This window comes from Diadema antillarum, unplaced genomic scaffold, assembly GCF_040938485.1.
Source record: "Diadema antillarum isolate AM-2024a unplaced genomic scaffold, OU_Dant_1.0 scf00000014, whole genome shotgun sequence".
In the NCBI taxonomy this organism is placed as follows: Eukaryota; Metazoa; Echinodermata; class Echinoidea; order Diadematoida; family Diadematidae; genus Diadema; species Diadema antillarum.
In genome coordinates this window covers 2,123,197-2,138,507 of record NW_027270903.1, presented here as the reverse complement: position 1 = coordinate 2,138,507, position 15,311 = coordinate 2,123,197, and the positions used below count along the sequence as shown (strand labels likewise).

General features: G+C 38.0%; 1 protein-coding gene across 1 annotated transcript in view; it reads left to right on the top strand.

The window, feature by feature from the left end:
• Positions 1 to 15,311, top strand: part of LOC139723309 (uncharacterized) — a 110,876-nt gene that overhangs the window by 28,059 nt on the left and 67,506 nt on the right. Inside the window, exon 3 of the mRNA XM_071634573.1 lies at positions 12,659 to 12,797. Coding sequence (XP_071490674.1) covers positions 12,659 to 12,797 — 139 coding nt within the window. The remainder of the gene's footprint in view (positions 1 to 12,658; positions 12,798 to 15,311) is intronic.

Genomic DNA, 15,311 nt, shown 5'->3' with positions numbered 1-15,311 from the left:
TTCATATGGACACCCCCTGAAAAAAAAAAGACAAACTATACTCACACTATCATAAAAATTGATAGCACCGATAATAACAACAAAGATAAGGCATCAACTGAAGAGAAATTGCACACACCCTCACATACAATGTACCTATGATAAAATTCATTATATATAATTCACACGTTAAAAAACTTTAAATGTTATCATATTGATAGATAAATATTGGAGTAAAAAAAACAGCAACTAAAAATGAATGCAGTCATACACAGATATTTAAATCAATTTCATACTACTGCAAATAAAGTTATGGGAAAAAAACGCAGCCTAATGCGAACATCGTAATGTGTCATGACAAAAAAAAAAAAAAATCAAGGCTATTAGTATTCGAGAAGAGAGTGAGAAAAAAAAAAGAATGTCATTTTGATGGGTGAATGTTGGCAGCCTTCTTTACAGTCCCAAGCTGCTGTAAAGCAAGACTTTTTTTGCAGCATGACATTTTTGCGAATTGGAGCTGATGGCCTTTTTCGCAGCATGAAATTTTTGTGAATTGCCAATGGCATTCAATATACAAAATTTTGTAGGCCCTATCTAGCATAGACAAGAACTTTCATACATATGTGCATTTTAATTTCGCCAATCTTGGCTCTTTGGAAATTGGCGACAGTAAAATTTCTGGTTTAACAGTACACTATTGTTTTTATACATGTTTACAGATAAAATCATAAATCATGTATTCAGAGCAGCAATGTCAATTGGTGACAAAATGAGAACTACAATATGCAATCCTTTATAGTATTTGTCCCTTGAGCACCTGTCTGGAACAGCAATAACATTTGTTCATTCTCTCTTCTATTTTACTTTTCTGCCCTTGCAAATAAAATCCTATTTGTTATCACAAATAAATGCTAGAAAATGATCTGCATGATACTGTAAGTCTGCAGAAAGAAGTCCATAGATATAATAATAATGATAATAATAATGATAATAATAGTAATAATAATAATAATAATAATAATAATAATGATAATAATAACAATAATAATAATAATAATGATAATAATAATAATAATAATGATAATACTAATAATGATAATACTAATAATGATAATGATAATAATAATAATAATAATGATAATAATAATGATGATGATAATAATAATAGTGGCTACTTGTATAATGCTTAGGTCCACTTTTCAGTGCTCGTGGCTCTTCAAAAATGAAGAGTTTTAACATTGAAGAGAAAGTGGGAAAGAGATGGAGAGAGGGAGAGAGAGAAGAAGAGATGATGAAGGAGAGAAGAAGAGATGATGAAGGAAAGAGAGGGAGAGAGTGAGAGAAAAAAGAAGAAGTTGAAAGTTGAAAGTCTCTGTCAGAGTATTGCTATCAAGGATGTACTCAGCTCTGCTCGTCATCCGAGGACGGTGAAGTCCATAGTCAATGAAGATGGGCCATATCGGTGTGGCTCGAGGTATCCTAAGAATTCCTCAAGTGACATTTTCCATTATCCGTCCACGGATATATCTCTCACTCAAGCCGCCAGTAGTCGTCGGTAATGAGTTTTGGGTAACACGTAATTGAAAGTTGCACGCCCGGATGACAACTAAAAAGCGGTCTCGCTCGCGGCGAGATCCCGTGGGCACGGAGCTCTAGTGTGAGGAAATGCTTTAGTCCCAGGCATACATATTCATGTTTGGTTATCAGAGTTCCCTGGGTACCCTTACACCCTGACTGTCTGTAGTGACGTGGCTCTGGGCTTGATGCTTTACAAAGTGCCACACAGCACCAAATACTTTTCTTTCACAGTCTAGCGACTTCATGAAATGGTAATTGGCTTGGTTCGTAGATGTGTCGTCCGAACAGAACCTTATCCAAGACCAAGTTGTCATGCCTTTTCCAATATGAAGAGCAATGCATCTTTGCACACTCCTGTACACCAACAAAGGGTAGAGGTCAATATACAGGATGTTTGCTAGAGGTCAATATACAATATGTAGTCTGGGAGGCAATTTTTGTGTGTCAAACGATCTAAGCAAATGATACAGAAGCAGCAGCAATGCACCTGACATAAAAATGCTGATACCCTTAAATCAACATTGGGCTTTGTTTTGTTTTGTTTTGTGTCTTCCTAAGTCTGTGTCATAGTTTTGTCATTATTAACCTGGTTATAGGCCTGCTGTGGCAATAAAAACTATGGGGCAAGTACAGTGTGTTTAATCCTTTCAATATAAACTTTGTCTTGCTGTCCCTGTTGTACCTTGAGACAAAAGTTGCTCCCACATTCCCCTAAAAAGCACTTCTCGCAATGCCCATTGAATTCCTCGTAGCCTAACGATCAAGCTATGAAAGCTAAGCTTGTTACACAGACATCCATCCACACACACACACACACACGCACACACACACACACACACACACACACACACACACACACACACAATTATGCAAGTCATGTCATTACAGATAAGAAACCCAACAAGAACATTGTAATCTCTCTGTTGTGCATGACTATTTGAATATAATTCCCTAATTTGTGGATGAATGATCATAAATATGTTAAAAAAGAAGGCTCTACATATTTCCTTTTTAAAATGCATTTAGTTTGTTTAGAAAGCCTGGAATATATTTCATTCCGTGACTTTATTAAAGGTGATGTTAAACAGGACTTCTTTTACCCCCATAATGTATGGATTCACTCACAAAACTAGGCAAACATATATTTTTAGATTATGATACCAAAGATGGATTGATGAGTAGGCCTACATGTTGAAAATGAAATGAAGACAAAATAAAATTTTCTATTGGTAGATACACATGTAGGTAGACAGATGATTAATTTATATGTAACATTATGAATAGATAATGAATGATGAAAGATGGCTTGAAATGTAATTACATAATCAATCAATCTGAGACAATAGTGGCTACAGCTGAATTAGATTACAAGCACCATGGCAAAAGCCAGTGCAAATGGAATGCTGAACGTAATGCACGCTTTATATGATCCACACACTCCTAAAAAGATGCATTTGGAACCTACACAGTGTACACGTAGGTATGTGACTGTGTGTGTTGCCTGTTGCATTGTGATGAGGAGGCAGAGTGGGGGAAGAGGGATGTAGGCTGTACAGTACAATGTAATGGAATATTCTACCCTGCCGCATGTCAGATGGTCACCGAGGATCGGCATTTTGTCTTTTTTTTTTCTTCTCTGGTTAAATACCCGTGCCATATGGCGCATGTAATCACAATATTTCACGGATAACGCGCACTCGACTACTTCATTTTCTCTCCCTAACTGCTGCTACACCTGTAATACATATAATATGCACATTATGAATGGGGTGATTTTTGATGTGTACCCACAATTGGTTCTAACTAGTCTAAATTTTCAGGCTGTGAAATTGATTTGTTTATCAAATTGATGATGATGATGATGATGATGATTGATATTATTTTAGATATAATCATAATTTAGTATCAATAATAATATGATAATGATGATAATAGGTGATTGTTATAATGGTAATGATTTAGTAAATAATGATAATTGTTTTGTTATCATTATTGTAATTATTATTATTATTATTGTTATCATCATCATCATCATCATTATCATCATTAATTAGAGAAATTTGTCGATGTATTTCTTATGAAGTACCTCCAGCAATTTCTTCATCCAATCAAAGCAGTGTAGGTACAAATGTAGGCCCTACATGCAAACTGTGTGTGGTTCAAACCTATTTTATGAGATACTCTTTATCAATAGATCATTTAATTGTGATTGTACAGTAATGCCACATCTGGGCACTTTTACTGAATGCAGCGATGGGACTTGCATGCATGCATGCATGCAAGTATGCCCAGTTCTGAAGTACACCTTTGCATGTTGATCTCAACACGCACACTCAATGATAGAACGTCACGGATCTGTGGAGGCATGAGTGTTTTTTGTATGTACGCTGATAAACTAGACATGAAAGTTGGTATGCATGACAGGTTTGGGGTTAATTTGTGAAAACAGAAATGCTACCACTGCCATCACACAAAATGCTGATGATTTGTAAGAAATTTAAGGATTTTTACCGTCATGAGAGCCTGATGTACACTATTGGCGCTAAAGTTTTTAGTACCCTGTCATGGCTGGCTTCGATTTACAAGCATCGATACTCACTTCCATGGACTTGGTATCGGATGAAATAGATACATCATAATGCCGAGTGAGTAATACAGGCCTTTAGGGGTTTGTCTGTAGTGGGGGATAACTGTACACCATATCACCCCCCAAGTAATGGTTCACAATTCTTGGTGACATTTTTGACACCGAATCAAGAATCTTGGCGCTGCGTGATCATTCTTTTCGCTCAAGAGCAGATTCCATTGTCAGTATTCGTCTTTGCTGACAGAGCCTCCCCGTTGCAGCAGAATCGGGATTAATTTCCACGTCAATTGAAAGCGCTTTGTGCAGTCTCTCCTGTTATTTAATTTGCTCCGGTAATCGGTAGTAATAACGGTGCGATGGCAAGGACAGTTTTTGATTGAGAATATATGAACCGGCTCAACATCACAGCTAAAAGACAATTGATTTTTTTTACAGGCGCCTTTGATGAAGATGGATGAGCAAGCGTTTTGGTAATCCCACTTTTGCAGCTGATTGGATTCTAGATTGATAATTTAATGGTGCCTGTGTTTTTTTGGTTTTTTTTGTATCCAAGTGTGAGTGTGTGAGTGTGTTTGAGCATGTGTTTGTTTGTGTTTTTGTGTGTATATTCATAATATGTAATGTGTATGCTGGTATGATGTGTGTGTGTGTGGCCTGCAATGACAGATTTTTTGACAAGTGAGGTGATGTTCCCTGTATGAGTCAGTTGCTGTCAATGAAATAACAACCTTCATGCATACATTATATAATGCATGATATCATGCATATCATTAGCATACACTATTACAAGTTGTGTAAAAGGCCAGTTGCCTGACCTGTTATTCAAAGTTATGGCCACTTTTTCTCTAAAGGACATACAATGTAGTGTAGCAACACTACTATTCCACCCACTAGTACACAAGCAGTGCATTTCAATAAGAATACCCAAATGCAACATTCATGTTGTGCTCGATTAATTAACCCATTGAGGATGAGTCCCAAGTATACTCGGGCAGGTATCTATGGGAAATGCGTGTTGTAGCAAAATCAGTCCGTCCTCAATGGGTTAAACTAGTGCATTCTGTGACCATTATGGAATCTTGGCATGATGACCTCCCCAACCTGAAGGAGATGGAGCTTGGTGATAGGTTCACTTCCACCTACATTGTATGGATAGATGTACTATAGTCATACAATAATGTTATAATGTATATTTGGGTACATCAAGAGTAGTATGAAAGGCTAGCCTGTTGAAGACTTGTCCCCAGTATACTCAAGCAGGCGTTTATCGTCGCTTGGGTGACTAGACCTTGTATAATCAAATTTTGGTGAAAATGACTTTCTTGAATTAATGATCAGTTAAGTGCTGTTTTGTCCAAATCCAAGCTCTCTTATTCCAAAAAAGTGAAGCCACCACAGCATGTCAAAGGAAACATTATCCCATTTGATATAGTGTTTTGGCTGACAAATTGGTTTTACTGTCCTGAACATTTGACATTTGTAAAGATGTGAGGTGTTGTGTCACCCCAGCATTGCTATGTGAAATGTATGTTGTAAGAAAATTACTGTGAAACCAGAAATTTTCATGTTCATATTTTTCATTTTCATGTGCTTGAGGCACCTTAATAGCACCCTTCTCATTCTCAGTGGATGAAATGTAGGTAGAAGTTCTGTCTACCTTTACGATACATCGAGTGCCAGTATTTTATGCTGCTGAAAAAGGCCGTCGGCTCCCAAATCGTGAACATTTTGTGCCACGAATGCATCTTGTTTTACAGTAGCTCGTCCTCATTACATGGCAATGAGAATTTACACTGTATGTGGAGAGTCATTTCTGTATGAATTTGGAACATGTTTGAGGACCCAATTCAGAAACATTATACAGTATTACAAACAAGTTTTCCTGTAAGTCTTAACACCCCCTCCCCACCCCCCAAGTCATTATGCAGGAGCTCGCTGTGCTGTTTCTCAGGCACTCGGCAGGTCACCGGGAGGGGTAGTGTCTCGCTCTACGAAGATCCTCTTTACGCCGTTAATGAGTTTGCCGAGGATCGTCGCAAATGAGCTTCCTCCCAGGGAAGGCTGTGGTCGTTGACACTGCTTAGTTTCCACATTCCTAAATAAGGAAAGCCAAGAAGAATTTTAAAGGATAGTACAGTTTTGGTGGAGATGAGAATTGGGCTTATATTAACTTTTTGCGAGATACCAAGAAAACACTTATGATATAGTACAGAGCATCCCATTTTAAGAGGAATTCAAAGTTTATTTGATGAAAATAGGGTTTAGAATGACTGAAACATCAAAAAACAAAGTGAAACAAAGAGATTGTAAAAAAGTGTGGGTCCCACACTTTATTAGAATCGCTCTGTTTTGGATATCTCAGCCATTTTGAAACCATTTTTCATCAAATAAACGTTGAATTCCTCATGAATTACATGCTCTTTCATATTTCATAAGAGGTTTCTCATTATCTCACCAAAAAATGTTAGAAACCTGAAATTAGGTCTCAACCAAAACTATATGATCCCTTTAAAGGGATGAATATTTCTGGTTGAAATGTGGCTTCAGTTTTCCAAGTTTTCTTATGAGATGATGAGAAACCTTTCATGAAATATGAAAGAACCTGCAATTCCAAGAGAAGTTCAAAGTTAATTTGATGAAAATTAGTTAGGACATGGCTGAGAAATCCAAAACAAAAGAGGTCCTAATAAAAAGTGGGACCCATTCTTTTATCCGGATCACTTTGTTTTACTTTGTATTTTAGATATCTTGGCCATTTCAAAACCAATTTTCATCCAATAAACTTTGAATTCTTCTAAATAGAATTGTATGGTCTTTAATATTCCATAAGTGTTTTCTGATTATCTTGCAAAATGTTAAAAGTAAAAAACTGACTCCCCAGCTCAACCAAAACTTTACCATCCTTTTGATAAAAACCTTGTTCTGTTTTTTTTTTCTTCCAAAATATCTATACATGGATGGGACTAGCATAATCTGGATTAGAATTATTCCCTGATGCTTTCATACCTCATGCCATAGTGAAAAAAAAAAATTATTAAAGTTGGTTGTAAAAAATTCTAGCATGGTGTTCATATGGTGCTCCAGCAATGGAAATATATTCCTGATTTTGAGGATACGAACACTACATCAAATGAACCACCAATATTGGTTGGAGAGTGAAATGTCACATAGAATCAAGTCAAACACACAGAATGGAAGTTTCAGTAAAACTTGAGGCACAGCATTGAGAACGTTCTCAGATGTCTTTATTAAAGTTTCATACTTTTATACCAATCTTCATCAAGCAGTGATGATTAGTACAATTATGAATTTATGCAAATTACGATGTAGATGAGGTTGGTGTTAACCACACAAGTTCCGATTACCCTAAAAAAAGAAAAATCAATATTCTACATCCACATTCAAATTTTTACTAAATTCATAATAATCAAAGAATCAATGCTACCCATGGATGCATTATTGATGGGGCTGTAAACGATTTGATGATGAGGGAAATGTAATCCCTGCTGTTAAGATTTGCATATTGAAAAAGTTCAATGTTTTAAAAGTAAAAGAGTTATAAAGAGGTGATGATATCAAGAACTTGATCTATTTTGCATATAATTTGCATACAAATTTCTTGTTACATGGCACACAGTGATAAAGCTCATTATCACATTTTGTTTGATAGCAACCTCTGTTTGTTTGTTATGAAAACTCAATAGTTGTCAATTCTTAAAATGCACTAACTGTCAGTTTGTTAGCTCTCAGTGCACCTTCTATTCTGTCTGTTTCTGATGGTACCCTGATTTTTAGAAACAATCTTGGAGTAAAGTGTTCCTTTAATCTAGGAGTAAAGTGTCACACAAGCCTGTGCTATAATCTCGGATGATGAGGCACTAATGGTGATGACTGTTGTTTGGAGTACACACAAGGGCAGTGTCTGTTTGCGGGGCATCCTCAGATCAGATGAAATGGGCAGAAGTTAGCGTGACATCGGACCCTTCTTTGGGAGGGAACAACTCCCAGTAAACAGGCGCATTCCGTGCATTCATGCGATGTACATAGCCCCCGTTCCCCTGCCATTGGCAATCGACCCGTCCAGGACTCCAGGGCTCGCCTGTGTGTGGGACAGCATCTCAGACAAGATTAGATGTGTCGCTGCAAAAATTTCTCCCAAATTAAAACTCATCACGGTCAAAAGAAGTTTAGCCGGAGCTAATACACACCGTAAGAGCCCCCCTTTGCCGACCTTATTTGGACATAGAATCTTATTGACATTCTTGCTGTAATTGTCAATAGGGTCTTGTATTTATCATCAGGAGATTGGATGTTATGTGCATCTGTTTTTGGCTTGAGAAGGTGTGGATATATAGTGGCCAAGGTTTGAAAGATATCGCCCCAGAAAACAACATCAATGAGGACTGTATGTTTATATCTTCTCATTTGTATATGATGCACTTGTATAGTTTGTTTTAATACTGTTCAATAAAAACATTTAAAAAGTATCAATGAAATATTTCTATGGGAAACTCGTGGGTAAAGATTATAAATGCATTCATGATTATCTAAACAGATTTTGAGATATTTGTCCCCGCCGAACGAGTTCGAGCAGGGGACTATGAAACGGGCTCCGTACGTGTGTGTGTCCGTGTGTCCGTGTGTCCGTGTGTCCGTCCGTCCGTCCATCCGTCCGTCCGTCCGTCCGTCCGTCCGTCCGTGTGTCCGTGTGTGCGTCCGTGTGTGCGTCCGTGTGTGATCAAAATCTTCAATTTGCTACTTCTCTGTCATTTATGAGCCAATTTTGATTCTGTTTGCTTTATATGATAGCACTACATGGGAGCTTTGAAACTTCTACACAGAATTTCAGTCGTGACCTTTGACCTTGACCTTTGACCTATATTGTACATTTTGCTACAAAATGCTACTCCTTCGCCATTTCTAACCCGATTTCGATTCCGTTTGCTTTATGTGATGGCACTAGGTGAGGGCTTCAAAACTTCTACACAGAATTTTGACCTTTGACTTCTTTGACCTTTGACCTTGATTTTTGACCTATGTTGTACATTTTGCTACAAAATGCTACTCCTTCGCCATTTCTAACCCGATTTCGATTCCGTTTGCTTTATATGATGGCACTAGTTGAGGGCTTCAAAACTTCTACACAGAATTTTGTCCTTTGACTTCTTTGACCTTTGACCTTGATTTTTGACCTATATTGTGCATTTTGCTACAAAATGCTACTCCTTCGCCATTTCTAACCCGATTTCGATTCCGTTTGCTTTATGTGATAGCACTAGGTGAGGGCTTCAAAACTTCTACACAGAATTTTGTCCTTTGTCTTCTTTGACCTTTGACCTTGATTTTTGACCTATATTGTACATTGGCTACAAAATGCTACTCCTTCGCCATTTCTAACCCAATTTCGATTCCATTTGTTTTATGTGATGGCACTAGGTGAGGGCTTCAAAACTTCTACACAGAATTTTGACCTTTGACCTTGATTTTTTACCTATATTGCACATTTTGTTACAAAATGCTACTTCCGGCGGGGACATATATTACGCACCGCGTAATTTCTACTTTTCCTTGTTTTCTCATAGTCTTGTTACAATGAGCTTCCTTGTGATGACAGCAGGTCTGCATGTACATTTTATTTTGTCTTCATTTTGTTTTTCCTTTGTCTTCATTTAACCCGTTGAGGACGAGTCCCGAGTATACTCGGGCAAGCGTCTATAGGACATGCATACTAGCAAAATCAAACCATCCTCAACGGGTTAAGGGTCATCAGCATACAGGTTCAGGGGCAATGAGAAATCTTGTATGGTACATGCTGTATGTATGACACTAAACACACTTCTCCTTAAAAACAAAATAAAACAAACAAAATAAAACAAAAACAAATTAGAACGAAAACAAAAACATACAGTGTAGTACTGCAAACAAATAAGCAAACAAACCTGCTGCCCATTATGGTTAGCAAGTGGGTACTCTTACTGGCAATATACTTATCTTTCTATTCCCTTTCCCCTATTTTTTTTACCTCCGCCAAGGGGGGAGGTTATGTTTTCGTTACCATTGGTTTGTTTGTTAGTTACACTGTAGTTGGTTGGTTGGTTGGTTCGTTCGTTCGTTTGTCTGTGTGCAAAATAACTCAAAAAGTAGTCAACGGATTGGGATGAAACTTGCAGGAAAGATTTAGAATGACACAAGTAACACATGATTAACTTTTGGTAGTGATCCGAGAATTTTTGCGGAATTTATGAAGGATTTGTGATATTTTTGCAGGTAGGGTCAATGAACTAGGGAGTTCAGGCTGCGTGTATTTGAGGTTTGCATGCGCGCACTAGTGCGTGCTCTAGTTTCTGCCAGGGCGAGGCGCGCGGTGCAGCTGAGGGTTTCTAAATGACGTAACAAAGGCTGCTATATTGGGAAAGTGGGCGGCTTTCAGCACACAGTGCAGTACGTATGGGTGGAAATCAAAGACGCTTGCTACTATCTTTGGGGGAAATCACTGATCTCTGTGGAAGAACAAGATCAGTGGTGGAAATGAGCTGCATGCTTGGCGGAGGTCTGCGCTCTCAGAGAGCTTCTCTAGTTTTCTTATACTTTTCTTCCCTTGGAATCTTGAATATGAGTCTTGAATCTTGTGTATGAATATGGGTTTGTTTTTGTCTCATTTCTTTTCACCTAAAATCCGCCTGCTTTCTGCTAATTTTGTGCAAAGAACTTCTGTTTCCTATGTAAGACAAAAGGAGAGATATTTTTTTAAAAAGAATTAATAGTGTAACCTTGCCTGATAGTGATACTATGTACCTACCGTATTCTTTAGTTATCGTATTGAATATGTTTTAGATAGTGATTTCAGTCATGGGTCATCTATAACGGAAAAGGGCTCCTTTATTGGTAGTCCCACTCCCAGACATTTATGTCAGTATTATGTATGTGTACAATATCTATTGCGCAGCCCAGCTGACCATGGGAGATTCGATCTCATGATATAATGTGTTATGATGATGGAGGCTTCGATCATTTCCCCTAAGGGCATCAAGGTGTCGGATTTCTCAGGAACATTTTTGTATTAAAATGAGACAAGATAATAGACTCCCATCTAGGCTGCTATGTCTCAAGTGAGACCGATCTCATTGGAAGAGGCTCAATGTTTCAACTTCCATAGAGGAAATAAGAAAAACTGCACTAAACTCTGCACGTGCATAAGTTAGCCATTGCACGGAAGGTTCTGACAAAATAATGGGCGAGTGGATTTTGACCAGAAAACTACTTAAAATTTACTGTTTTTAAGACAACCAAACTTTTTATCTTTCTTGTGATATAGGCTCTTTTGTAAGATTCCATCTATTTATTTCTCCTTTCATTTTTAATGGTCAGTGATTTTGAAGGTATTTCTTGTCACCTATCCAAAACAAAATATGGATAGTGACGTTTAATGTACAATTGTATGTCTTGTCTGGAGTACACAGCATGCATGTGTACAATTCTTTCAAGACAAGTCCTGAGAATACTCGTTCAGGTGTCTATGGGAAATGGGTGTTGTACCAAAATTGGTCCATCCTCAACAGGTTTTAAACTATACTGTAAAACGAGGAATGTTCGTGTGCATTTAATTTCGCGACTTTGGCGAGAGCCAAGATTCCTGAAATTAAAATGCACGCGATAGTTCTTGTCTACACTAGTTATACGCATTGAATGTTGTAGGCACCTCGCGAAAACTTCATGCTGCGAAAAAGGCCGTCGGCTCCAATTCGTGAAAATTTCATGCCACGAAATATTGTATTGTACAGTACATGATGCACCTGTCGGCATACAGTTGTTGATGGTGTGTACAGTGTAGGTGCATACAATGTATGTTTACATTCGCATCATCGTTGCTTGCCAGTGGGTTTTAAATCGTCTTTCGATCCTCTTGATCACAAGTGCAAGGGCATTGTTTCATACTAACAAGTGCATTATTTCATTCTCTTTTTTTATGCCCAGTGTCATCAGTGTGCTTGTACAATGTTTATATTATATAACAAATGCTTGGGACTGTTAATAACAAAAACAAAGAGTCGAACGTTGAGTGTCGTTCTGATTGATACAGCACTAGCAATCCACTCACAGTCAGTATAAGATTTTGATGCACACAGTGTAAGTGTGCTATTTGACCGCAGCTCTCTGCAGCATGGGTCCTTGGTACGACATCTATTATTAAAGACAATCTTCTTTTCCTTTCTAACATGTATAGCAGTATATTGTATAAGTGGAATATTTTAGAATGTTTGTTTTATCTTGTTTTTTTCCCCGTTCTCTATTTTACTGATATTTGTAAACTGAACCACTGCAATATTAGTTCATGAAATCAGTGTGAGTGTTATAGGCTTGTGATCTCCATAAGCAATTCCTGGTAGCTTTTTTGCCCTTGTTAAGCAAGACCAGATATCTGCATTATATTTGTATAGTATACCTGATTAATGCCATTAATCGATGTGACTTCATATTGTGGTTGTTTTGTTGGGGTTTTTTTTTGTTCTACAGGAAAAAGAGAGATAACAACCAATGGTGGGAACTCTTTGATCCCAAGACATCCCGCTTCTACTACTACAATGAGATGCTCCAGAAGACAGTGTGGCACCGCCCCACCAATTGTGACATCATCCCCCTGGCCAAACTCCAGGTAAGGCGGCTGTACCATAGAGGTTATCATTTGAACTAGAGTGCTACCTCACAATGCGACCTGTACGATTTGCTCTGTGAGGGCACGGAGCGAGGTCTGCCAGTACTAAGAGAGGCACAAGAGTGATTTTGTTCCTTTTGATACAGTTGAACCTCGCGTATCCGGACAAGTCGGGACCGGGGCTCATCCGGATAAGGGATTTGGCCGGATACGGGAGACTCAATGCTTTGGATACATACACATGTACTGATGTAGCCCATTGTAGTACTACATGAAGTAGTAATGTGTATACTGCAACCTTTTCATTGTTACACTCAGTAACAGACCCCAAAATAGAGGTTCGTGTTTGCAGGAATGAAATCATTTTCTTTTATAGATTCTTGGGATATTTACCTAAATAATTATTAAGAAATGTGTCAAGTAGATCTTGAAAATAAACCGTAATCAGCAAAGTTGACTGTAGGTCGCCATTGTTAGATTGAGTTGGGAATCCCCCTTTCCTCCCGTAATTATTAAAAAAAAAAAAATCACGGCGAGATTGCGTCCGTATAATAGAGAGATTTGGATAAAGGGAGGCCGGATAAGAGAGGTTCAACTGTAATGGCGGACAGTGCTCCTTGCTAGCAGCCAAGGGGTGCGGACTCACAATGTGCTCAGCACAATTGTTTGGTAAGCACGTGGAGCGCTTGTGTGCCGAACGAAGTCCGCCATTACCAAGATGGGCATGGTTAGGTTTCCCTGTGATCACAGACATTCTGCATAATCAGCTCTCTTGATCATGTATCAACCTCTTTGAAGATGGCCCAGTGATCTGATGTTCATAATGCTTTTAGTAGTCCCTCTCTACAGACACCATAAATTTACTGTTTTTAAAAATTAACCTAAACTTTCAACATGATGCAAAACAGTTCGTAAAGTAAGACTCTGCAATATAAATATTATGCACAAAAGTACAGATATGTGGAGTAACCCCAATGCACTTTTTCGGCAGCCTTACTCAACGAAGAGCAGAGGTTAGAAAGAAAGCACTGTTGAAGAAGGCGATTTTTGGTGATTTGTTTAGAGAACTCGGCATTCAGTCAATAGTGCACGCCAACCAGGAAAAGGAGTTTGGAGGAAATCCACCTGATTTAAATCAAAAGTGGAGATTGGGCAGCTTTTGTTCAGAATGTTCTTATGAGGAAACTAATTGACCACTTGAATAGCAGCAGCTCCTTCGGTCGAAAGCCCCTCATGCTTGCTAAAGTTCATCAGGAAATAAAAACGAAAATTGCATCTGTATCATCCGCGCACAGTCATTCAGAAATCGGCTGTGATGAAGTAATAGAAATAGATCGGAATAGATGTGTTGCAATTTTGAATGGGGCCCAAGAACCGGAACACATCTTTGCTAGTGGACAGATGTCTAATTTAACAATTCCTCACTATTTTTGAATTGTCTCTACAGAATTGAGTATTTAGAATTAGACAAATGAAAATTCAGTAAAAGGTTTCTCAGAACTCGGGCTCATAGTAAGAAAGTTCTGCAAGTTTAAATCTTCATAGATGCTTTTATAAATTAGTATAAACCGCATGCTGCTTACTCACAATGTTCATCACTGTTAGTACCAGTTTATAGACAGTTATGTCTATAGATACACACACAAAGAATCACAACATTTTAGGAGATTATTGCAATGCAAATCTACATGTACAAATGTATGAAACAAAATTGGAATCTCCCTTATACTTGATTTCCCAAAGAGTGAATGTCTATTGAATGAAAACTTGCAGTTTCAATATCATACTTTGCATCATATCTTTTAAATTTCATACAATGTAGCTGCTGCCTGAATTTCTGTGTCAGCAGTATGGTGTTTGTGGAATGGTTTGTCAGTCCACATTTCAGTTCAATTTTATTGACAATGGTATTGCCTCTCATTTTCAAACTCTTGTGGTAAGTTTAATGCCGGCAGAAATTGATGAATTTATTGTGGGCCTCTTGAATGATTCTTGCTATGAGCAAGCCATTACATTGCAGTGCATGAGCAATCTTATCTGTGATGACTAATTTGAAGAAGGAAAAAGCAAAGAAACGTCCTTGACACTAAAGAAAAAAAACAAGAACCCATTAACGAAAGCAACAATATGCCTTGTGTGTTTGTGTGTGTGTGTACATGTGGGTGCGTAATCACTATAATGATAAACAAATAGTTCAGTGCAATAATGTTTTGGTGAGGGTGTTCCAAAGGTGATATTTCTGTCATTATACTTGGCAGTTGATATAACAAGGGTTGGGCACAGAACAAGATGGGATCATTATGATCACAATCCTGGTGTCAAAGTCCAGATATGAAACATTCAAATATACTTGTTGAATGTGAATTATGCAGTGAGTCATTTTTTAGGGTGCTCCCGCACTATGGCACACATGGGCAATATAACCCCATTTCCTGTCATCCGTGATAGTCTTCCTTCTCAGACCCTACCAAAGCACTCATGTCCTGTTAGCTGCCCTGTTCGTTGCCCTCTTTG